The sequence below is a fragment of the Theropithecus gelada genome, chromosome 14, assembly GCF_003255815.1.
Source record: "Theropithecus gelada isolate Dixy chromosome 14, Tgel_1.0, whole genome shotgun sequence".
NCBI classification, from domain to species: Eukaryota; Metazoa; Chordata; class Mammalia; order Primates; family Cercopithecidae; genus Theropithecus; species Theropithecus gelada.
Window position 1 is genome coordinate 67,555,611 of NC_037682.1, and position 26,452 is coordinate 67,582,062.

General features: G+C 47.4%; 1 protein-coding gene across 1 annotated transcript in view; it reads right to left on the minus strand.

Moving 5' to 3' along the window:
* MAP6 (microtubule associated protein 6) overlaps positions 1–26,452 on the minus strand; it is an 82,337-nt gene that overhangs the window by 5,731 nt on the left and 50,154 nt on the right. The window contains exons 2-3 of the mRNA XM_025356490.1: positions 15,518–15,731; positions 13,228–13,424 (exon numbers count right to left, since the gene is read on the minus strand). Coding sequence (XP_025212275.1) covers positions 13,228–13,424; positions 15,518–15,731 — 411 coding nt within the window. The remainder of the gene's footprint in view (positions 1–13,227; positions 13,425–15,517; positions 15,732–26,452) is intronic.

The following is a 26,452-nucleotide window of genomic DNA, read 5'->3' on the forward strand; positions in this document are numbered from 1 at the left end:
TACAGAAATCAGAATGATCTTTTAAGAGAGCAAACCGTATCTTGTCCCTTCCTTGCTCACAACCCTTCAATACCTCCTCCTTGTACCAAGAATAAAGAAGAAAATCTGTTACACAGCCCCACCTAGCTGGCCAATCTACCTGCTTCCTTACCCCTTCACCCCTCTCCTTCCTGCCTTTCCTGGTTCTCTGTGCCCAGCATTCTGTTCCTTCAACAAGCCCTGCTCCTTCCCATTTTACAGCTCTTGCACATGCAGTTGTCTCCTCCTGGAATATTCTCTTGTTCCCTCTTCACCTGGCTAGTGTCTACTCAGCTGTCCTCTCTCAGCTCACTGAAGCACTGCCCTGGGAAGCCTTCCCTGACCCCACAGTCATGGCCAGCCCCCTGCTACAGGCTCTCCTGGTCCCTGGCACTTGTTTTCCTCTCTTATCTCAGTGAATTCCTTGTATTCTTTTGGATTAATGTTTCTCCCATTAGACTGAAGTGTCCAGAGGGCGGGGACCATGTCAGTTTTGCACATCATTGTATCCTCTGTACCTTAAATGAACAGTACCGGAGCCCAGGTGGGTTCTGACTTAACACTTGAGTGAATGAATAAAGAGACTGTTCTGTGCCAGGCTCTGTCCTATTTGCAAAACTAATGTTCCAAGGTTATATGAGACATCTTGTCTTAGACACTTCCTTGTCTGCCCTTCTTCCTGTTTCCATGGAGACAGGCAATGCCTCCTGAGTGCACACACACTGACATTGGATCCACACTTTCCAGAGTCTAGAAGCAGGATTACTGAGCCCTGCCCTCCACTGGATGGAGAAAGGACTTCACTCCCTCCCACTGATTCCTGCCCTTGCACACAATTCCAGTCCTATAGTCCATCCACGTGGTTTTTTCTTCCCAGATTGTCTCCTGTTGCACCATCAAAGCAGCCAACAGCTGCGGCAATGCTCCCGGCATAGGGCTCCATTCAGAAAGCAGGGAGCCTATGGACCCTGTCCTTGAATCCCCTGCCTTCCCGGGGAAGTGTGGGAGTGTGGGGCATTGTGGAAAAGCCTTGAGGAAGAAAGAAACTGAGCAATAACTATGGGCCAGGCTTGGTGTCAGACGTTTTAACATATATTATTTCTCATGATGTAAAAAGCAACCTGCTAAAGAGACAGTGCATTGACTGGGCTTGAGGCCAGAAGAGCTGGGTTTGAATGTGAATTCAACCCCTTCCCAGCCATAGGATGGCATCAGGGGCACACATCGCCAGGCCTCAGTTTCCTAATCTATAAAAGGAGGATTAGCAGGTCCACCTTCTAGGGAGGATTAGGTTATGTGAATGCTCACGGCACGGCCCCTGGAATACAGGTGACGTTTAGCAAATGTTAATTCCAAAGGGCGACTTGGCGATCTGGTCCAATTGTGTTGCTCCACAGATGGAAACTTGGCCCAGAATGGGCAAGTGACTCTCCAGGTCCAGGACTAAAACATGGGCCTCTCAACATCTCAGCGGCAGGTGGAAGAGATGGAGCAAACTCACTTGGAGAAAAGATGGGCAGGAGGGGAACAGCGAGGCCCAGGCCAACGGCACCCCAGGGCCCCTGGCAGGACATGGACAGAGACAGGGTGATTCCAGGGCTCTGTTCCCTTGCTGCCTGCCTCCATGGGCCCCATACACGTGCTCATAATTCTTAGACACAAACAAAGCTCCTAACACGTGATGGAAACACAGCCGCCAAGGGGGATTGCCACGGAAACTATCTTTGAAAGGCTCATTATTCTTATGAAGAATCTGCAGGAGATAGGAGTTCTCAAAACAACTCTCGCTCCGCCTCTCTCCTCAACAGGACTCTGTGGGAGCTCCTCTTTTAGTAATTATCCTGTTGCTTGGTAATTATTTGCCTCTCCTGCTAGCCCGTGGGACTGTGTTTTCTTCATCTTTGCATCACGAGTATCTAGCACAGGGTCTGGCTCATTGTAGTACCTGGCAGATATTTGTGGGAAAAACACATGGCTGGTGTAGCGTCTTCTCTTTATTCACTTTTAATTTTTTCTCTTTTATCCATTCACTGAACAAATCTACTGAGACCCTGCTCTGTGTGAGGCCCTCACTGGGGACACAGAAGTGAATGAGAGCCAACCCCTGACTTGGGGGAAGGAGCTCCTAGAGTGAGGCAGGAGACAGACCTGTCAACACACACCACAAACATGACGCCACCACCCGGGTACAGGCACCGCCTCCAAGCTGGGCCCTAAACTTTATCAGCCTGTATCTCGTCAAACCAGAGAGGCTCAAAGGTCTTATTAGGGGCCAAGCTGTCACTCTGTTGGAGAAGTCTTCCCTCTCTATTCCATAAAAGCACAACTCCACAAGCCAAATCAAAGGCACCCAGGGCTGGAAGGACAGACTGCTGGGCCACGGGTCTCCTGAGCCGCTGCTGCAGTCTCCCTGGCAGGTGGCTGCCCAGTTGCTGCTCGCACTGCCTGGGGGGCGCTGCACATGCCTGGTGACGCAGCCTCCTCCTCAGTGGCCACTGGTTAGACCTGAGAAGAAGTCTGCATTACAGTCAGCTCCACTCCTTCCTATCTCTGCACTGATCCCTGTTTTGCACTCTGGAGCCACCCTTTTAGTGAATGCCCTGCTGGCTGCCCCAGGACAGCCTTTCAGGTATTTGAATGGGGCAGCAATTGGGTCTGTATCCCTGGCTTCTCCAAGTAACATATGCCCCACAACAGTTCAGACTTGGTTCTCACAGCCCTCACATCTCAACTGCCCTCCTTACAACGTGTCTCAGTTGGCTCTGTGCCTTGGAAAGTGCAACTCCAGAACTGAAAGCCATATTGTAGGTGTGGTCTCCACACAGGCCACACCTCCTCTGCCCTGGAGTCTACACCTCCAATGATCAGCCCAAGCAGCTCCAGCTTTATCAGTGCAGGCTGCCCAAACACCATCCCTCGCCGTCCAAACCCCTCCTCCATGACTGAGGAATCAGTTCCAGGTTCTTCTCTTTATTCACTTCTCTTTATTCACTCTGTCCAAGGGACAGAGCCAACTGAGACATGTTATAAGGAGGGCAGTTGAGATGTGAGGGCTCTGAGAACCAAGTCTTTATTCACCCCTACCCCCACCCCCACCTTGGCAGCAGCCCCTGTCAGATCAGCTTCATTAGTTTTGTATCTGCCTCTCTAGACTGGGCACTTTCAGGCCAGGAACCATGCCTGCTTCATCTCTCTTTCCCTCTCTCCCTCCCCTCCTCTCCTCTCTTCCCTGCCTCTTGCCTCCTTCCGACTTCCACAAGCATTTACTAAATGCCTACTGTGTACCAGGACATAGGGATCACTAGCATAGAGCTGGCACATAGTAGGAGGCCTACTTTCTCAATGAGGAGTTTAAAAATAGCTCATGCAAAATCAAATTCTAACAACTGCATTTACATAACATAAAAATGTTTTCCTATTTTTAACTCAGCACCTTTTTTGTCCCTCCAAATGATAACATCTCTTTAAGGTTTCTGAGATAACTTTACATACAAGGCATTTGATTCTCACAACAATGGTGTCAGCCAGGCAGACAGAAAGTCCTCACCTCGCCTTCCAGAAGCGAAAACGTGGTGCAGAAAGCGGAAGTAAGTTGCCCAAAGTCACGTAGTGAGTTTGGGCAAAGTCAGGACCTTAATGGAGGAGCTCTTTCCCCTCTATAATATCCCTCCTGGTGGGATATACAGATACAGAGATTCCAAATTTGTCTGCAGATGTCTGGACTGAGTTCGGCTTGAGATGACTCTGACTGGCTCTGGCTGGAGCCAATGACTTCTGCAGGTCCCAGCTCAGAGCTCCCAACTGCATCTCCTTAGAGAGTTGCCCCTCTGGGCCCAGGCCCCCAACAACCTGGCTGGCTACTCCCACTGCACAGCGCCCCCTACCCGCCACGTTTACTTCCTAGCATTCAGCCAACCCTGAAAAAGAAGACCTTAGCCCCAGAAAGCAGAGGCGTCCTGCCTAAGAGTACCCATCCACATTCACACCTGGAAGCCCTACTTGTGCAGCTGCCAATCAGTCTACCAGCCCAGGGTCACACTGAGTCCGCCAGATGTGGCTCATCACACGGAAACACCGGCTAGGACCACAGTTAGGAGAAATGCTGCCTCCGCAAGACTTAATTCTGGGTCAGGGGTGGAAGGAGAGAACTGTGTAGATCAACAGCATCTGTGACCTTCTTGTGACTCATTTGCCATAGACTAGAGGATGGAGAGTCATCGAACGTTTCAGAGCAAGCGAGGGACAGAGGAGGAGGCTGCTGTTTCAGGGGGATGCACATCTTTACGATGGGAATCCTACAGATAGTCCCAAGTCCTGGACAAGGAATGGGTTTTAGGGTCACCCAAACCTAGGTTCACGTCCTGGCTCACCACTTACAAGTTGTGTGACTTTGTTCCTTAATCATCGAGGTCTGATTTCTTTATCTGTAAATGGGAGTGACACCTGCAGACTCTAACCTTACTGTGAGGATTTAATGAGAGGAAGTGTGTAAAGGCCAAGTAAGGGTTCATTCCCTTTCCCTAGGCTGTGGAAACTCTGCATTTTACAAAAGTTGAATCAAGATCTGGGGTGAGTTCCTAGTTCAGGTCTTTCCCTGCCACTCCGGCTTCCCTCTAGGCAGACATGTTCTTCTGAAATTCAGGGAAATGGTTGCACTAGGTGGGTAGGTGGCTAGGTGGTTATGTTTTCTTTGTGGTTATTTACCTATTTATTTTTGCCATTGTTAAATACCTTTTCTAGATTTGGCCTGCTAACCAGAACTAAATAAATTTCCAATTGTATGAGAAATATTTTTAAAAGCATTCTCGATTATTTTAGCACCAAGAAGGCAAAGTCAAAGGCACAGTAGATTGTCCCAGTGGGCTGCCAGGAATCTAATAATTCTGCTAATGACCCTTTTTAAAATGTAAAGTGTTGGACTAAGGCAGCACTCAATTCTTGTCTAACACTATGCTCCTGGGAACTTGCAAATCAATCATTGTCTTCCCCCAACCCCCTTTTAAAGCAAAGGATCGGATCTTGAGCAATTAATCAAAATTGGTTTCCTGTGTCCAGAGGGGATCACTCCAAATGAACGTGGAATTGCAGAAATGGATCTGCACCAGGTGATTTATAGGGTGTGCTTAGAGAGCAGGGGCCAGATGAAGGGCTGGGGGACGGGAAGAGGCAGCAAGAGCCAACACTAGATGGCCTTAATCTCAGGCCATTGTGTGGCAGAAGGAGTGGATTCACCTTGTGTAGCTCCAGCTGCCATACTGCTGGGGACCAGGGCAGTAATTAACTGGGAAGCTGTGGTCAGCAAAACTACCCATAACATGAGCTATTGGCAAGGGCGTTGCACATTCCAGTTTGCAGAGGACTTTTGCATGCCTCCCCACAGGGCCCTCACTGCAGGCCTGGGAATCAGGTATCCCTTGCTATCAGAGCTCTGGCCACCTGCTATCCTGAACTCTGGAAACAAACAAATTGAAATAACATGTTATCCCTTGCTGGCCAAATTTTTACTTCCTGAATTTGGGAACCAAATATATTCAGAGAGTGATTGATATTTGTATTATTGCTATCTATTGGAGGCTTAAAGAAATTAAGAGACTCAGTTAAGGTCACATAGCTAGTAAATAGTAGAGCTTGGATTTAGAACCAGGCCTATTGGTTGTAATCCTTGCTTGGAATTAGACATGCCTATGAAATGTGTGGTGATGGGGAGGGTCCTGTCACCCTAGAGTTAGGAGCCCTGAACTGAGCAGGGAGTGGGATTGGCCAACCTCTTAGATTACCCTGTAACCAAGGGCCCATGATTTTATGCAATCAAGACTGTTTAGAAAAAGTGGCTATCTAAAGTACAGAGGTATGCAGGCCTGAACAGAGGCCAGCCAGTATAAAACCAGCCATTGACTGCTCTTTGCTCCACAGTTGCCGTGACCTCTCACAAAACTGCCCCTTTCATGGGAGCAGAGACAGTTATTAGTCAGAGAAGAGCCTTGTGGAGGCACCATGGTGAATGTGGAGGCAGATAGTGAATCTTATCATTCATTCACTCACTCATTTTTCATTCAACGAGCACTTTAGAAGACACTCTCTATGGTAGGCTTTGGGCCAGGAGCTAGGGCTACAAAGGTGAACAGAGAGACCTGGCCCTTGCCCTGGAGGAGCATGGTCTAATGGGGGGACATACACATGAGCGGATGACACAGTACATGTGGCAAGTTCCATCATGAAGACACACAGGGAGCAGCTTACCCAGCTTGGGAGGTGCGGGAAACGCTTCCTGGAGCTGTCCCCTGAGCGGAGTCTTGAAGGATGAGTTAGCCAGGTGGAGAAGCAGGAGAAGGGCATTCCGGGCAGGTGGACAGCGAGGGAAAGGCATGGAGGTGAGAAGCAGCATGGTGCACCGAGGGAACAAGAAGCTTCTGCGCCACGAGGAGCCCACGGATGGTTTAAAGCACGGGGTGACATGGTCAGATTTGCATAAAGATCCCTCTAGCAGCTTAAACCAGTAGCAAGCAGTGGCAGTAACTTTTAAATCTCAGCATCTGAAGCTCTCTTGGCCCCAGGTAAGAGTTCTGGGACCATCTGTTGAGATCACTATATACAATGCCAGGTTAACAAGTAATCGAGACCCATTACATGAGGACAAGGGACAGAAATTTAAGTTCAATTCCACTGACTGAAATAAAATGCTCAAAATGGCAGTCTCAGATCCAATACCCACATACTGCAGATAATAATGGATACCAGTTTTATCTTGGTACCTCCAGGACCGAGTATATTTCTTATGAATGAAGAATCTGCTGGACCATTCTGTATTTAGTAACCTACATTGCAGTCACCCAGGCAAGCTAGTACCAAAAGGAGAAAAACTGTGTATTGGCTGTGATGACTGGTCAGTACAGCCGGGATGTCTCAGTCAGATGTGTAAAGACCTGACCCCATTCTTATTTTCCCTCAGTTAATATCTGGGTCCCAAGATTTAAAAAGGGTACTAGGCAAGCCTGCTGGAGGACCTGGAATGGCCCAGCCAGAGTGTGGCACTGTGGGGTATGGGCTTAGTTTTTACTGGGAGTCCCACTTGTCTGAAACCTGATTCTTTTCAGGCCAGCCCAGCCTCCTTCAGGTGAGAGGGAGAGACAGCAGGCTATGAAGCTGGAAGCCTAGATTCCAGTGCTTCCTCCATCTTCCAAGCCTGACCAAGCTGGCAGGTGCCCCCTCCTCTTTGAGCTTCCCTTTCTCCTCTGTTACCTGAGGCCAACACCTGCCCCATAACATTGGGAGGGTTCAGTGGAATGTCACAGAAAGAAATGCTTCGTAAGCAATGCATACATATAAATTGTTAGAATATTATCATTTAGGTCTGTGGACTCAAGGTAATTCAATAGCTGTAATTCTTTAAAAGCAATCTTCTTAAGAATGTTTGCCTCAATCAACCTCATGTATTACTCACAGCTAAGTATGTATCTATCAGAAAGTGGACATGTACTTTCAAGTACTCTATAGGGAGGAGAAGGGCATGAAGTGATATGTTTAGTGTCCTCCATGGGTTCCCTACAGCCCTCATGTCATTTCATCCTCACTGTGCTCCTCTGAGGGGGTATTAGTATCCCCATTTTCAGAGGAGGACACTAATGCTCCAGGAGGTTAGTGAGAGACACAGGTTTGCACGGCAGCACTGATTTCCACCCATGAACCTTGTAAACACCTAAGAGCACTGTCCATGTTAACCAGTATTCACAGGGTAAATAACACAGTACGTAATGGTGTTAATTCTACTTCTCCCTGGTGTAGGAATTCTAGGATGGTCTAGGTGTTATGAGGATATATGCATCAAATGGCAGTGTGGTGAAAGTGGGGCTTGGATCACTTGCCTGGTTCTGTGAGAGCGGAGTTTGGGCTCCATTTGTTTGAAATAGCTGTCTTTCCTTTTCAGTGGCCTTGGCTGCCCTAGCCATTTTCCTAGCCCTGCTGGTCTCAGGTGGTGCTAGGGGTGGAGCCTTGCTTTAATGCAGATGGTCCACTGGTTACATCCTGAAAGAAACTTCTCTACCTATGGTCCTGAAAATGTGAACTGCTTTAAGGCATTTTAGCAGTAAAAGGAGCCTTAAACCACAGTGACACACTAAAGGAGTCCATAGACTTTGTGAAATGGGACTTGACACTCCTCAAATCTATGAGAAGCAGGTTGTAAATTCTTAAACCTTAGTGAAGCAAAAGAGGGAAGAATTTCACAAAGAACACACAAACTCTAAGGAAGAATGAAATACATTTATAGCTAACTTAGCAACAATGACCTATTTTCATTGAAAATAGGGGGCTGGTTTGAATTTTGTTTGTTTGCTGTTTGCGGGAGGCAATGTGAACGATGGGTTACAGATTCGCTTCCTGGGGCTCTGGGCAGCAGAGGGGAGCATGGTGGGAACCACAGGCGGAAGAGCCTCTGGGGGAGCCCTGAGTGCATGGGCAGCACTGACAAAGCTGGCAAGGCCCTTGCCTTCCTGCCTCCTCCATTGCCCAATGCTTGTCCTTTCTCTGACTCTGAGTATGTCTCACCTTCTCGCACTCTCTTAGGTTACTCTAGGTGTCTTCATATGTGTGCCTTCCCGTGTCTTTTTCTCTCTGTGCCACTATTTCTACCTCTCACGTCTCGCCTGTCTTTCTTACCACCTCTCTCAACCCCCGTTTTGTCTCTCTCCCTTAACTCGTCAAAATAGAGCTTAATAATGTGCTTTTATGTACTTGTTTTATTTCTTGAGCAGCTTTTGTGTTTTCTGCCTCATACAAAAGTAGACAGGTAGGTGGGATGTTTTCTATTCATGTGGAAAACAAATACATACGACTTTTCATTTATACCACCCTTGATTGATTTCTACCCCTGCCTCCCCCAAAACTCAGCAATCAGGTCCAGCAATAAAAGTCCACCCTAGGGCTCCTAGCTTAGAGCAAGAGAGGATCTGTGGTGTCGCCCGACGCGTAAGCAAGCGACAGAAGCATGACAGGGGAGCATGCAGAGGTGTGGGTGCAATCTGGGCAAATGGAAATGGAGATCCCAGTTAGCAACCGCCCACTCACGTGCACCAGGCCTCTCCACCACCGAGCTCTGCCACTCTCCAGCCTGTGCCATGACCCTCCCAAGGGAACTACCCCCCAGAACTTAAGTTCATCTGGCATTTGACAGCCCCCACCCTCCAACCTTTGCTTGGGCAGACCCCTCTGTCTGGCATGCCTTGGTCACCCCCAGCTCTGTTCACCTGGTCAACACCTACCCATCGCTGAAGTCCTCCCTGATCCATGGAACCAGCTAGAATGGCCTCCTCCTTCGTGCCCCACTGTGATCAGAGGCAGGGTCTCAGTCATCCTGGTTTCCCTAGTGCCCAGCACAGTGCCTGGCACATAATAGGTATTCAATCAACATATGTTGGAAAAATGAAGAGTATAAAATCTTTTGTCTTCCACTTTACCAGAAGGATAACAAAGTGGGCAAACTTGGTCCTAGCTTTCAGGTTCCCACCCAGCTCCCCCACTTTTCCATTTCTAGACTTGCTCCCTGCAGCGGCCTTGCCCTTACATATCCACACCCCAGCTGCTTTCCAGGGCTCCCGCTGCCACAAAGCCTTCCGCAACTCCCCAGCCCTTGTTGGAAGAAGCCTGTCCTTCATTTGAGTTCCCAACTACCTGATCTGTTGTTACTTTACTTGGTTGCCTCTCTGGTGGCTGTTTCAGCACCCCCACATAAGGCACACATGTGACTGTCACCTGCATAACCCACAGTGAGCCAGCCCCCTAAGGGTGGAACATCCATAATGACCATAGATTAACTGAGCAAGTGAAGGCATCTCTGCCATCCCTTGGGAGGAGAAAAAGCCAGAAACGACAGTCCTGCCAGTCAACAGGAAGGAGGCAAAGAGTCAGAGCCCAGCCTCTCAGCATGGTAAGGTGGTGCTGGGGGCAGGCAGTCACTCTTCCCGGCAACATGGGATCAGAACGTTACACTACCTTGTTGGCCAGTGCGTCTCCCGGTCCATCTTCGCTTTCCCAACACTTAGCTCTGACTGCTTGCAAATAGTATCTGAGAGGCAATCTAAAAGAGTCAAGCTGCATTATGGAGAGCCCCAGGAAGACTGCAGGGCACAGCTCATCTTGCAGAGAATGGCTCAAATGGAAAAGGTTCGTTCCTTCACCTACTCAGGTGGGCCTCATCAAGGAAATAAGATCAAGAAAGTGGTGTTCGTCTTTAGCATTTATTTATAATTGGAAAAACTGTTTGTTTGTCTGTCTGTTTTTCTGAGCAAGCACAGACCACAAGCACGTCACAATCAATTGGCTATACATGAATATTTTTGTCATTCTCTTACAGCAGGAATGAAATAGCACCAAGAGAGGTGTGCGCTACACGTTACATAGACAATCTGTGGTATGCAACAAAACCCAGGCCACAAAATCATAATTAGACACTTCCTGTCTGCCTCAGAGAGGCAAAGCTATGTGGACCAAATGGGAGCACGGACAGAGGACGGATTGCTGAGGGAAGCCAATGCACAGCTCTTGAGGCTGCTTTTGCAGGCAGGAAAACAGCGGGAAAGCTTCAGTCCCTGCTCCCTCGCCAGGAAAGGACTGGGAACCACAGGGAAATGTACAGAGACCAGTGGGACAAGCATTGGAAGCTTGGTCACCTTCAGGAAGGCAACACCCAAACACTGCTTGTGGAACCAAAATCAGTTTCATTCAGTATGTTTGGGATATAGAATGAGACTGGCTGAGTTTTATTTGTAAACAGTAGAAATCAAAGGAAGTTTCTTGCCATTGAAGCGACACATTCAAGAGTCAAAGTGAACTACAAACAGGGTTTTCTCAGTGGGTGTGTTAAACAGAAGGGGATACTGACAGGTTGAAAAAGACATTCTACAGGTCCTCTAAAGCCTCAGGTGGGCAGGGTAGGAAGTTGGTCCCTGGGGCAGTGAGTGGGGGTTGGGGGGTGGGGAAGCCTGTGGGACCCTTAGGGCAGACTGTGATTTGGGCAACACCAACTTGACTTGGTCACAGGGATCAAGTCATGTGCACCCTCTGGTTGTGTGGCTGTGGAGACAGATTTCTTTATACTGCCCACCACGCCCAGCACAGTGCCTGGCACACAGGCTTCTAGCAAGAGAATGCTAAATGAATGATCCTCTGTGCATTGTAAACTCTGATTTACTTGATCTGCAAAAATAAAAGATTATTCTATGGAGAAATCCAAACTGTGGCTAGCATCAACATGTCTGACTAATGCCAAATCTTGAGAGACTGAACATACATTGGCAAATTCTCTGGATACAATTAAGATCATGTTGCTAGAGCTTTCTGGTAAATGTTAAGATTAGCTGGCAAAGAGTTGGAATCAGTACTGAGATCCACTCCAGTCATTTCCTGATAGCTTTCAAAATCTGCGACTCATAAACATGGAAACCCACCGGCATTTTCTACCTTTTTTCATACTTCTCCTTCCTCACAGTTTCAAACCCTGAGATAGAAAGGAAGGTTGCAGTGGGCCTCACCAATGACTTCATTTCTGGTATTCCTATTCTGTTAATAATTATGGCTCACGTAGCACATGCCAAATTAATTTGCAAAAGACTTCTCACTCAGCCCCAAGGTGACAACCAAAATGATGTAAGCAGAGACTTTGCTGCCTGAATGGTCAGAATAAGAGAGAGTTTGCGGAGGCTCCACTTCCTCCAAACCAGAATGACCTAAAGGGACTTTGAGGTAAGGAACTGTGAGACCCTCACTCTTCACCCCTTTCATTATAAAAGAAGAGCAAGACTGCGCCGGGGCTTGACACTGGACGGCAGCCCAGCATGTCAGAATGCCAGGGACAAGAGAATTTTAAGGACAGGAGATATAGAGTGTGCTGAGCAATATACACATCACATTGGCAAATTTTATTTTTCTGGTAACTATTTTGCATTCCCTCACAAGCACTGGGTTTTTTTTTTTTTTTTTTTTTTTTTTTTCACAACAACTCCCTAATTCCTACAACACAACTCTAGCACAGCTAAGGTGGCACTTGCCACCCCTGGGGGCTTTGGCCACACACACACACACACACACACACACACACACACACACACACGACACAGAATATACTGAGAGCTGCTTTTATATATTAATGAGGTCAAAGCTGCTTGCTAATTAGTTAGCAGAGCAGTCTCCTAGTCTGCAGCTAAGTCACAGACATTCTCCCTGACCTGAGGCCTGGCACTGCTGCCCTTTCTGGGGAGCAGACCAGAGCGGTTCAGGAAGGGAGAGTAAACATCGCCACACTTGCCACTACATCTACGCCCCCTTGGGTCTCTCAGAAACGGAAAGTCAAATTCCAAATAGACTATCCCTACACCTTGAACTTTCTTCCTCAGACATCTCCAACCAGTTGCTCTGGGAAACCAGCAGCATTGGACAGGTGGTCGGCTGAGGGGAATCAGAGGAAAACAGCCTCCTCATTTCTGTGATCTTCCTATGACAGCTAGAATGTACCTAAAGCACCTAACCTGTTTCACCAGCCCTGGCCTAGTTTTAGTTATCAGTGGCATATCTATGACTTGGTATACAATTTAAAGCCCACTGATAGGAAACTAAACACAGGCACACATGTCTAATGGACGATTCTATGAAAAGACCACTTAACAGACACAATTCCCTTTTATTGACGTTAAGGCCAAGGTTGTTTCTTTCTTTGTTGTTTTTGTTTAACATTTTCTCAAATTTTGTCAATTGCTGAAGCCCAGGCTGAGCTTCTGTGGCACGTGGCGATTCTCTGAATTCTGGAAAAGAACACATGTACCTAAAGTTCAAAATCGACCAGTGACACAGATCTTGGGGATCTGGGAGGAGGAGACCCCACAGACACTTCCAAGCACTGCCGGGAGATTAGTTTTGCCTCTCCGACCTGCCTGCCTTGCCCATCAGCATGCAGTCGGAGTGCCAGGGGAGGGCACAGCCAGCGGCAACGCTTCCTGGTGCTCCAGGGGCTGCCCTCAGGAGGAGGCCTGCCACTCAGTCTGTGAAGCAGGATTCTTCCATCAAAAGAAGCCAAACCAAAGAGCTCCTGGAACACTCAGGACCAAGGCAGATGAGAAGCCTCTAATTAATTTTGTGGCCTTTTTTGGTTTGTTGGTTTAAAAAAAAGTTGGGGGGAGGGAGAGAGAGAGAAGAGTAAAAGGAAAGTGCAGGGAAATTTACTCTTTCGCCTCAGCCAGTTTATTGTTCATCTCTTTGCTTTGCTCCTTGTCGTCTGGCTTGGTGGTACTCGGGCCCTCCACGCTCTTTTTCTTGGCAGCCTGGCCTGACACCGCCTGCTTGTCTTTGGCCTTCCTTGTGGGCTTATGGCTCGCTGAGGTCTTTTTTGGTTTGGAACTCTGAACACTAGGTTTCTCCACCTGCACGGAGAGACAGACGGCAAATACAGAAACACAAAAAGGGGGGGAGTGGGAGAGAATTTAGAGAGAAGATATGGTTAATTAAGGAATAACGGTAATGACAGAGGTTGGCCCAGGTGGAGCACAGTGTATAAGGTGTTCCCAGGGACATCAGGGCACTCGGCATCTCCCGTCTGAACTCCCTGTTCCGTTGCTTTGGCAGCACTCACTGGCCACGTGGGCGCCCTTGTCCTGCCAGCCTTCCCCCGACCACCCCAGGCAGTGGGCCATACCACTGTTGGGCAATATTTGAGCCCCTCCCTGCAGGAAGTTACACCTCATCACGTTGCTCAACTCGCCCACAGGCATAGGATTTTGCTTCGGTCAATGAAATGTGAGCAGTGACTTGGGTCACCTTCAGGCGGAAGATTTGAGAGTCAGCCTGTGCTGCCCAGTGCTCTCTTTTCCTCTGCAGCAGAGAGAGACTGCTTTGCCACGCGAGACCCAGATGAAGAGGGTTAGAGTGGCAGCCAACCCACAATGGACTTTAATAAGAAATAAACCTTTGTTGATGTAAGATGCAGAGGTTCTGGGGTGGGGGGTCACTGCGGCACTCACTAGCTTCTCCTGTTTCTGTCTCTAGGCTGGCTCACCCATATGGAGAAGTGTCCTTGCTGAGATGCTTTGGGCAGGGGGGTCTCCAGTCTCAGCTAGGCTTTCTGCCGCCAGCCCTCTGCTCCTCTTCTCTGCCTGGCTCCCCTACCATTTTCCCCAGAGCAGCTGTTCTAAGCTCACTCCACTCTCCCCAGCCTCCCTCCTCTAACTCTGTCCCCTTCATCTGGAGAAGATGGCCTTGCCTGCTCTTTCTCAGGAAACTTTGGAGTCACCGAAAGTGACCCTTCAATAGGCCACCGCCCTCATCCATCTCTAGATTTAGTTTCCCTCATTTTCCTTCCTTTCTCCTCTACGTCCTCTTTTGTCCAATGCCGATCTCATGCCCCAGGTTCCACCCCATCTCTGGATGGACAGAGCTGATGATGGGCCTCACAGGCTGGATCATTCACTCACTGAGGTGCAGTGGCTTTCAGTCACTCCTGACCTGTAAGGAAAGGAACCAGTTGTCCTGGTTTGCCTGGAACTGAGAGGTTTCCTGGAACACAGAACTTTCAGTGCTAAGATGGAAGAATCCCAGGCAAACTGGGTCGGTTAGTTACCTTACCCATAAACTGGTCCTGGACCAAATAGGAAACTCCACTTAAGTGTAAGACTTTTAGACAAAAGCAGAGAAAAGGCTAATTAGGTTCCAGAGCTATTTAGGTTCTCAGACATTTTCTGCCATGATACAGAGGACAGTGGATATTTGTACAATTCCACGGGGGCTGGCATCAGAAGATGCTAGGTTGCATGGCTTGTATGAGTCCTGCTTCACCAGCTATATCTCCAACATGCTTCTTCTGCTCACAAACTCCTATGTAAGGTGGAGGAATGTTACCTTAGGAAAATCCCTGAGTCCGCTTTCACAAACCATTCATTTTGGTAACAAATTGCTGGGAACATATCTTATAGCTGATGCTACAGGTGCATTGTGAGAGACTGAGAAGGCATAGTGGATGGTGCTTAGCCCGAGAAGATGAGAGACGGCAGGTGCTTTTCAGGGACTAGGGAGGGAAGAAAGGGTCCAGTGATTGGAGCCAAGGATGAGGCAGGGCACGGTCTAGCGGGAGGGGAGCCGGGCATGGGGGCCTGCAATACTGGGCCAGCCCTTCCGGGGCCCAAGCACATCTATTTTAAGACAAGGGGATTTAGGGCTCAGGTGAGGTTTTCTGCTACTGTTTATCTGGATTTCTCAAAATCGGAAGCTAATTCCCTGGAAATCTGCCAGCCTTTAAGCTGTCTTTATTTTAGGTGATGTCCCTCTTAAATATTCCCTTTGAGTTTAACAAAGGTTCCTGTTGAAGATGCCCCTGGTCTTCACTGTGCTTTAGAGGAAGCAGGGATTTCAAAGGTGTCCATAGGGGCTGGGCCAGATTTGACAGCAGCCCACCCCATGCTCTGCTGCAGTTAACCCTTATGGTCCAGGCTGTGCTGATGGGTTCCTACAAGTTCTGTCTCACCTTTGGGGGTTCCTTGAAGGGTTCACTGTAGAGGCTGCGTATTCTTCTGCGATCAATGACCTTATTGTCAGCTGCTGTTGGCTTGCTGGCTTCTCCTTTGAACTGAGCACTGTAGCTGGTCTCATGAACCATCTTATCATCTGGGGGCTTGTACTGGGGCTTGGCCTTTATTGGTTTCACAGGCTTGATGTCCGTCCATGCCCTGAATTCATTCCTGTTAGTCAAAGAAAGCATATGTGATATGAAGCATCATCTGCCTGGAAGCAGAGCTCCTGAAACAGGGCTGCAAACACAGCAAGCTCTCCATCAGTGCTTGCAGTATTGACTGAAGTGTGGCTGGAGGGTTAGCCTCACTCTTTCATAAGGAAGAGTGCAAATCTCCCTTCTTGCAAAGTTGACCCAGGTCAGGTTGTGGCAATAGCAGTTGTGCCTTGGAGAAAGAGATCAGGCTCCCAGCTCCACACTGTGTGACCATGGGGAGGCAATTCTAATCTTCAGGGCTCTTTTTCCCAATCTTGAAAATGAGACTGAAGAAACTCAACCCATTCAGTCATTCATTAAGTAAAAAAATATTGAGTGTTTGCTATGTGCAAAGTTAAAGAGTTGTGAAATCAATGAATGCCAGTTCCCTTCCCCGCTTTTTCTTTTTTTTTTTTTTTTTGAGACGGAGTCTCGCGCTGTGTCACCCAGGCTGGAGTGCAGTGGCGCGATCTCGGCTCACTGCAAGCTCCGCCTCCCAGGTTCAGGCCATTCTCCTGCCTCAGCCTCTGAGTAGCTGGGACTACAGGCGCCCGCCACCACGCCCGGCTAGTTTTTTTCGTATTTTTAGTAGAGACGGGGTTTCACCATGTTAGCCAGGATGGTCTCGATCTCCTGACCTCGTGATCCGCCCGCCTCGGCCTCCCAAAGTGCTGGGATTACAGGCTTGAGCCACCGCGCCCGGCTCCCCGCTTTTTCATAATGAAGAACTTTTGTTGCCCAGATTCCTTGAGGATAATTCCCCCATTTGAATAGCAGAGGACTTGCTTCTTGGAGTGCCAGAACTTCAATAATCTTAATTACTTTAGATGAACATCCTTGTGAAATGTCTAAATATTTGCAGATCTTTAGTAAGCAACACAGACTGAACATAATTTGGAGTTCACAACTACAACTTGTATTGGGCTGTCTGTGTGTGTGGGAGCGTCTTCGTGTGCTCTGGTGTAAATGGCTATTGGTCCTTATCCTAAATTATCCTCATCTGCTGCTTTTTTGAGTCAGTGTGTTAGTTTTCTTGTTCTCTGCAATCCCTCTCGTGGTTTCTAATCAGCTGTTTATGATCTGTTATAGGGCTGGAGAGTAGATGGCTGACAATGTTCAAAACAGAGTTAAAAAATGTAGCTCCTGACGGAGGTCACGAGGGTCTACCTTGTTTGTTAAGTGCACGAGAGTCAATGCATGAGCTCTGTGACTTCTGGGGTCTTTATTGGGTCTGTTCTCCTTTGGGGGCACAAAAAGCTGCATTGTGGGAAAGGAGGAGTTAGGGCATGAATATCTGCGGAGTTAGGTTCTTCCAAGGCCCACTGTCTCCCTCACTGATGACTCCCTCCTTCAGGGCTCAGAGAGGACTACCAGGAACAAGGAGTCCGCAGGAGGCAGAAGAAAGAGCTTGGACTGCGATGGAGACACGCAGGCTCTCGCGCTAGCACTGCCTTATGCTGGCAGGCCTTTCCCTGCTCTAAGCATTCGTTTTCTCATTTGTAAAATGAAAGAATTAGGCCAAACAAGGTCCTTATAATGTCCTTCTAGCTCTGAGGCTGTCTTAGTTGATAAAGCTGATTTGGTAATACTGAGCTTGCTGGTTATTTGACCTCCTGATCTCTGTATTTCTCTAGGGGAACTGGCTCATATGTGAAGAGAGACCACTGGCTTTTAAGAGACCCTTCCCTGAGCTTCAGACTGTCCTTTCCAGTGCAGCCTGCGCCTCCACCTAGATGCCCCGTTGTTATGGTTCGAATGTTTGTCCCCTCTAAAACTGATGTTCAAACTTCATCCCCAGTGTGGCAGTATTGAAAGGTGGGGTCTGTAAGAGGTGACTGGGTAATGAGGGCTCTGCCCTTGTGAATTAATTAACCAATTCCTAGATTAATGTATTAATAGGTAATTGATTAATGAGTTGCCATTGGAGTGGGACTGGTGGCTTTTATAAGAAGAGGAAGAGAGACTTGAGCTGGCACACTTGGCCCCCTTGCCATGTGTCACCCTGTGCTGCCTCAGGACTCTGCAGAGTCCCCACCAACAAAAAGGTCCTCACCAGATATGTCTCCTTGGCCTTGGACTTCCCAGCCTCCAGAACTGTAAGGAATACATTTTATTTCTTATAAATTACCCAGTTTCAGATATTCTGTTATAGGCAACAGAAAATGGAAAAAGACACCTACCAACAACTCATACTCAATGTCCCTAGACCCAAATCATCTTGTTTTCACTGCCAAAAATTATTTTCTCCTCCTGGATTCCCTCATCATTCATTTTCACCCATTCATGCATTCATTCATTCACTCATTCATTCATTCATTCATTCCTTTATTCACAAAATATGTACTGAGTGCTTATGGTCTGCCTAACAGGATGCTGGGTGCTATGGAACCCAAGCGAGTAGGAAAAGGCCCTGTGAGGACCTGCAGGCAGTGTGGGTGGCTGGGCTCACATTTAGTGGGGAAGGGCATAAGAGGCTAGACAGGCCATGGAGGCCCTGCCAGCCATGTTAAGGGGACAGTCTCCACTGTAACTAAGAGTTGCCAAATGATTTCAAGCCAAGGATGAGTGTGGCCAGGTTAGTTTTGGAAAGAGAATTTTGAGAGCAGTGTGAACAGCGGACAGAAGGGAAGAGTGGAGGCAAGAGGCCAGGCAGGAGACTGTGCAGGCAGGAGACTGGCAGAAGCAGGGGACAGAGAAGAGGGTGCTGGGTCGAGAGAGAGAATGGGCAGGACTTGGAAACTCATGAGCGGTGGGAGGTGAGGTCAAGGGGGCATCTGGGGAGACGCCAGGACTCTGGCTGGGGGGCAGTAGTCCCCCACTGAGACGTGGAAATTGGGAGGAAAATGGGCTTTGGAAAGAGGTTGAGGCCCTCCTGATTCTGTTCACGGCATCCCACTTACCCCAGTAACGAGGCTGTTCTTGGATCCCTTCCTCATCCCTCCTCCTCACTTCTCCACCTTCTTTAGGTTCAATCCTCCTTCCTGACCTGACTTCTGAACCATTTTGGCCCTACACACAGGCCTAGGGGCTTTGGGGCTGTGGCCAACATTACCTGCCAGAGGCTACAGTCTCTCCCTCCTTCCCTCTAACCTTCAGAGCCGAAGCCTTGCCTGTTAGATGGGCTCCTGGTATTTGGGCCTGGGCCTCCCAGGACCAATTCAGTAACAACCTTGCTCCCGAACATGTGACAGCAGAAACTTGGATTCTCTGTCACACCCCTGCCCACTTCCAGAACTAGCACTGAGATATGTGTACCCTATTCCTAAGCACTGCTTCTGGGTCACCTCTTGCAGACCAGCCTCTGCAGCCTCCTGCATCCCTGCAGTGGCCCCTGTGGGCTGTGGAGCATCTCACCTGTGAGCACTATCAGTGGGACATGTCCCTGTGGGAAAGTTTGGTAACCCCTGATCTTGAACAACTCTGGTACGTCATCTTCACATGAGACCTTTTTAATGAGTTGCAGAACAGGTTCACTGTAATTATGACAGATGGTTAGGTTTAAGCCCAAATTCCATTTCCTAGAAACTTCTTTGTCAAGGTGTGAAAATGAGCCAAATAATAAAAAATGAAAAAATAAAAAATAAAAGAAAGAAAAAAGAACTTTCTTTGAACTCTCCATAAAACCTCCAGTCACATGCAACAACTAATATTATGTCATAGAAAGAAAATTAGCTACCATTCATTAGTTGCCTTTTATAAGCTGGAGGATTTTGTTTTATTGGTATATTCTCTATAGTTCTTATAACAACTTTGAGAACAGGTACTATTATGCCCCTTTTATAAAGGAGGGTAACCAAGGCTCAGAGAGATTAAGTGGCTAGAATAAGGCAATGCAACTAGCAAATAGCAGAACTGGGGTCTGAGCTCAGGTCAGTCAGGCTCCACAGCCCACAGCCTTCCCACTACACTTCGGCAATGCGCCAGAGCTGCAGTGTGCTTGGCCTGCCCTCACTGGAGGTGTCTGTGCAGGGCCTGGCCTGCTGCCTGCAATGCTGTAGAGGAGTTACATGACACAGACCAGGCTAGATGGCACCTAAGCTCCTCCAGCCCTGAGATGCTAGACTGAGAGCAATATGGGCCACACTCTTGCCCTGTCATGCCCAGTGCCTCTTGACAAATTCATGGTCCCCTGTAACATGATCTCCCCTTCCTATGCAACTACATTTTTTCTTGATCATTCATTCATTCATTCATCTATCCACTCATCCATTCATTTGGCATCTGCCACACACTAGCCAAGGGCATGGAATGTGCCCCACAGGGATGTATAAGCCATGGATGAGGTGTCTAGAGTTCAGGTATCTAGACTTGACCATGTGTGATCCTAAGAAAAGACAGAATGAATCAAATGGGACAGGGTTCAGAGGGCAAGAGGGAAAGGAATGCTTAACTCTGAAGGCGAGTGAGGACTGGGGAAAGGGGTACTGAAGGATGTCAACAGAGAAGCAGATGAAGGGAATTCAGGCACTAGTCTGAGTCTGTATGGCAGGTTCAGACAGCAGGTGAACTGATCAGGGTGGCTGCTCAGGATGCAGGGTGGGGTCTTGGAAGCTGTGCAAAGTGCCCAGGATGGATAGGAGCCGAGGCCAGGCAGAACAGAGCCTGGATGCCATGTTTGGAAGCATGTGCTATGCCTGGGAAGATGCTGAAAGTTTCTGAGCAAGGCAGCACTGTTTCTCCATTGATGGTGCTCTCCTACTATCAGCCTGCCCCGATTCTACCTATTCTTTAAGGCTCAGCTCAGGGGTCTCCTCTTCCAGGAACCTCTCCTGGGTTACTCAACTCAAAATTTCCCGTCTCTCAGCTCCTGGTCCATTTACTTTACTGGCCATCTTTGTGGTTACCAGGCAGTTTCATGCCATTCTTCCGTTCTTTCATGAGTCCATTTTGTCTCTCTTAAGGGATAAGATAAGACAAATTTTATGACAGAATCCTACTCTTGAGTCCAGTCTCATTTGCATGGCTGCAAAGGGGTATACTATGTCAGGCTGTAGGTTAGGGTCGAGCAGGGCTAGGACTCCAATCCCTGCCTGTTTCCCATACCCTAGGCTGCCACACAGGGCCACACTCCGTATCTTCTTTACATTCTTCACAGGATTTAAGGGCTTGACATTCAGTGGGCAGTTAATGTTAGTAACTATTGTTAGATTTATTTCTTGTCAGCTGATGTCACTTCCTCCTGAGCCCTTCCTTCCCTGCCCTACATGGGGCAGACACTTGCTTCTCAGTGGCATGGGAATGCCTGACTCCAAAGCTCACACCTGGGGGTGGATGTGTAACCCAAGCTTGTATTGGTGTCCTTCAAGCTCATGGCCACTTTGGCTCCTGGAAGTAATCACAAGAAAGCCATTCCCTTCAGTCAGCCTGGGTGTACACCACAGTGAGGCCCTGGGCACACTGGGAGGGTCCCATATCTGTGAGTTTCTACTCCTGACATCCCAGAGATGCTCCTCATGCCACAGCTTCTCTAGTATTGTGATGTGTAGAAGTCACAGGGACAGGGTGCTCTGTAAGTGCATCACCAAAGGCCTGCTGTCCCCTCCACAACAGAGCCTCTGGTGGACCCTGTTATTTGAGCCTTGAAACATGACCTATCTCATATACAATCCTGCAGCGGCAGAAGGAGAGTCTGGGGCTATGATATCCCCCAGTGGGTGGGTAAACTGCAGATGAGTGGGCTCAATCGATATATTCAGATCTGGGTTTAAATGACTCTTTGATGGCTTATTTGTGCTGGGAAAATTTATGGAGAGAAGGCTGGGCCAGCCCTCAACCCCCTACTAAGGGATGGCAGAGCCAGGCCCAGTTTGAGCCATCTCATGGAGACTTAGTGGGCAAGATTTTTTTGGGCTGCTCCTCCAGAACCTTTGAACAGCCATATAGTCACATTCAGAGCAGCTGCCAAAGCAGGACTTTGGGATCTTGCTGATCAGGCAGTTTTCAGAGGAGTCAACATTCAACCTTCAACTCCTCCTGTCTGGTCTCTCTGTTCCTTCTGTGACCTGCACCTCTCTGTAGCATGCAATGTGCTATATTTTACCTCAAGCTACCTGTGTAGATGACTTTCTTCCCTTCCAGACTGTGCCATCCCTGAGAGTAAAGGCGGTCCTTTTGCATCCATGTAAGTCTCATCATGTCTACGACAGGGATGTGGAATGCAGCTCCCACCTCCCCGTGGCTGCTCCAGCCAGGGAGGGGGTCTAAAGTTGCTATGCAACATCTCATGGCATCCATATAACTTCCTACAATATGCCCACAAGTTCTTTGATACTTCTACCTTACATAGAGCTTAATTCCTTCCTCTTCAGTGTGGTTGGACTTGGGGACTCACTTCTGACAAACAGAAGATGGTGGGAGTGGTGGTGCATAACTTCTGAGAGTGGATCATTAAAGGCTTTGCAGCCTCCTCCTTGTACTCTCTCCAGGATTACTCTCTCTGGGGCAGCAAGCTGCCATGTCATAAGGACATTCAAGTAGCCCTTGTGGAAAGGCCCGTGTCAGGAGGAACTGAGGCTTCCTACCGAAAGTCATGGGAGTGAAAAGTCCTAGAAGACCCAAACCACCCTTGACATGATTTCCTGAGAGACCCTGAGCTCGAACCATCCAGCTAAGCCATCCTGGATTACTGACCCTTAGAAACTTTATGAGGTCAAAAATATTTATTGCCATTTATGTGGCTAAGTTTTGGAGTAATTTATTACAAGCAACAAATTCTAATACAAATCCCAATCAGAAAATTTTCTCTTCTCATCAAAAAGGGTTTAAAACACTTGTGTCATCTTAGCAAGGCAGAAAATACTGGTGTAAGTGGAGCACAGAAGTTCAAGTTTCCAGCAGAGCTGCAGCATGACCTTAATGGAGAGAAGTCATGCTCTGTTGTAAGAAACAGGGTGAATGGTCTGCAGCCTTCTTTAGAAGGTAGCAAAGCCTCCAGTGCAGCAAAGCTGATAACGATGCGACTGCCTTGGATCCAGGTCATAAGCAGAAAAAAGAAACACAGGCCATCACAGAAGAAAATGATGTCTCAGAGCACACAGCACATGCAAGCTTCTCAGAAGTGCAGACAGAGGTTAACAGGGTGAGAAGAAGCATGGAACCTGGGCCAGATGATGATGATAAGTTACTAGAAAGAGAACTGGCTCTGGAGTGAGATACATCCATCCTAGCTCTAAGCCATGGGCCAGGTCTTGCCTGCTCTGAACATTGGTGAACTCATTTGTAAAGGATTTATACATGGCCTACTCATAGAATTGATGCAGGGGTTAAATGAGAAAGAATGTAAAGCAGTTCTTTAGTTGAAGAGGACCTGGACATTCATATCAGAATTACAAAGCCCATGGTAGACACGTGCATAATAAATGTATTTGGCTTTCATTACAGAGTCGTTTATTCAAGAAAAATTACTGCATTTCTTCTGTGCTCCAGACATGGAGCTAGAAATGCAATGTGTACAGACAGATGAAGCCCCTGCCTCCACAGACCTTGTTGTCAGGTGGGGAGAGATCAACAATTACATAATCAAATATCTGTGACAGCTATTGTTACACTTCTGAATGCTGCAGTCAACGTTCTGGTGCCCAGAGTGGGCAAAATTTGGGCAGCAGCTTCCAGCTCCAGGCTTATTTCTGAGTGCATTTCAAGTTAGACTTGAACAAAGTAGCATTCAATGAATGCCTGATTAATTGAATCTCCAATACTGAGTACCCACTATAAACAGATGTTCCCTTTTTAAGACCTTGTTCCACTTAAGCATAGTTGCTTGCAGTCATTCAAGGGGAGATACTGAAAGAGCAATTATAGACGGAGAGCCCGAAGCCAGCCTGTCACTGATGAGGCCAGGCCCCAGAAGAGGGAGGGAGGGAGGCAACAGGAGCGAGCGGGGTGGGCGGGTTTGGCCCTGGAAAGTATTGTAAAAGAACAGAGGGGAGCCTGTGTTTTCATTGCTAATGTGAAAAACACTGACATTTACAAGAAACAAGGAAATATAATTATATAAGGAACAAGTTTTACTGCTGTGAAGAACATCTACATGTGTTAATCGGTACAAATCACTTCTTGATAAAAGTAGAGACTTAGAATAATGGATTGCTGACAACTATGGCCATACAAAAATCCCATTTCTCTGTTCATAAGGGAAGAGGAATTTATTTATTATGTGTCTAAGTATTTATTATTTATTATGTATCTAAATCCTGGGAAAATAAAATTCTTTCCCCATCTTCTTCATAAAAATTTTTTGACATTCCTCGACTGCTTTACGAAGGAAGAAGACAGTGCTTTTAAGTCTTAAGGGTCTAGTTTTCCTACAGATTTTTGTAGGTAATTTATGTTGCCATGGAAACATGTTAAGTCTCTGTTCAAAAATCTGGTCTACATTTGTTATTGTAAAGTGTTCCTGAAGAAGGGAAGCCGTCTCCTTTGTGCACTCTGATGGAGGCAGTCGCTGAATGCTGTCGGTTGCCAAGCTATTGTCAGGATGTGGTTAACGGAAGCAGGATCTATAGATTAAAAACAAAGAACATCCTGGGGCCTAGAGGGCTGCAAGTGGTGTAGAGAGCTTCTGTCTCCTTTTAGAATGTAGTGGAAGATTGCTTTTTCCTGGCCAGAGATGACCTGGCCAAGAGAGCAGCTTGAAGATCTATGTATGTGTACATGCTCGTGCACAGTTCTCAGTTTCTTTTGTGTGAAAGGGAGAAAAAAGTATTGCATAGAGAATGACAGTATTCTAATTATTTAGGATCATTTTTCTCATCCATTAATATCCAGTAAGTACAGGTATACCATGGATGATGATTTCATAAAATGAGAAAGCACATGCTTGGACAAAAAATGGTCAAGTATATAAAGAAAAGTTTGAAGGTAATCTGAGTAGATAATTAATAGAAAAGAATGCTCCCTCTCTCTTACATAGAAAGATTAGTAACATCTGGCAATGATAGGTGTCAAGGTTTGGGCCCCTGTACTAGGTAAATGGCTCATTCTGCATATAGCTGCTATCTAAGTCTAGTTATGGGTGACCTGCAGCTTAGAGGCCCTTGTGCATCTGGGAAACAGTGTCTCATTCAAAGAAAGTCCACAGGAACAATGTATATAAAACCATGAGGATGGACAATTAAAAATGAAAACTGCTCAAACTAGGCTGGGCACGGTGGCTCATGCCTATGATCCTAGCACCCTGGGAGGCCAAGGCCGGTGGATATCTTGAGGCCAGGAGTTCAAGATCAGCCTGGCCAACATGGTAAAACCCCCTCTCTACTAAAATACAAAAATTAGCCAGGTGTGGTGGTGGGTGCTTGTAATCCCAGCTACTCAGGAGGCTGAGGCAGGAGAATGGCTTGAACCTGGGAGGCAGAGGTTGCAGTGAGCCGAGATCATGCCCCTGCACTGCAGTCTGGGCAACAGAACAAGACTCTGTCTCCAAAAACAAACAAACAAACAAACAAAAAACCCCAAAAACTCAAATTAGGAGTCAGTTTGATTCTACACAAATTAATTTCAATTGCAGTATTTATTAGAAACCGTAGGAAGAAAAATGGTGCAAAATGAGAAAACCTACAGTTGGCCGAGGTGGAGGATAAGAGTAGGGGAGTGTGAGAGTTAAGACAAGTACACTTACAAATAAACCTCAAGTAGAAAAAAATAAGAGATAGATGAGAAGTGATAGGGTTGTAAGAAAACTTCCCTATAACCATTTCCCCATCACTGTCAGGGTTTATCAGTCCTAGGAATGCTGAGGTGGTTGTGCCACAAAGCCATAGAGTTATCAGTTGAGATTGAGGAGAGAAGGCTGCGCTCTTTTGGTTAGCTGGGTCCCCAATGATCTGTGTCCGTCCTTGCAGAAAGATGGTTCCCTAGACTGGAAATGGAAATGTTGAAGGGAGATAAACCCTGAAAGGTGGGAGGGAGTGCTGCTCCTTCAGTGGGGTAACCTAGAGTTCTGAGAGTAAACTCTGTAAAAACTGCCAAGGACACAGTATGGTATATCTAGCGAAGTACTACATAAACCTGTTTCTGCTTTTTTTTTTTTTTTTTTTTGAAAAAAGTACTTAATGTGTTTTAAACAAAGCTGGCACTAAAAATAACATCATTTTATGAATTCTTGAGAACCATGCTAATTTACTCCTTAAAATGTTTTATAAGGGAATACTGGGAACAACTCAATGTCAATAAGTTTGACAATACACATGAAGTAGGCAAATTCTTAGAAAGATGCAAATTATAAAATTGACTCTTGGCTGGGCGTGGTGGCTCACGCCTATAATCCAAGCACTTTGGGAGGCTGAGGTGGGAGGATCACTTGAGGTCAGGAGTTTGGGACCAGTCTGACCAACATGGTGAAACTCCATCTCTACTAAAAATACAAAAATTAGCCAGGCATGGTCGTGGGCGCCTGTAATCCCAGGTACTTGGGAGGCTGAGTCAGGAGAGTTGCTTGAAGCTGAGAGGCAGAGTTGCAGTAAGCCGAGATCATGCCACTGCACTCCAGCCTGGGTGACACAGTGAGATTGTTAAAAAAAAAAAAAAAAAGGACTCTTATCCCTGAGTGCAGGGGGAGTCCCTCTCACCTGCTTCCTCAGATGACTCTGGAAGCTTCCCCACACCACTGGGTACTGAGACAAAGCTCCCTGACAGTCGAGACCGGCAGACCTCTATCTGGTCCCTGCCCTGGCCAGAGGCCCCCCTACATTGACCTCC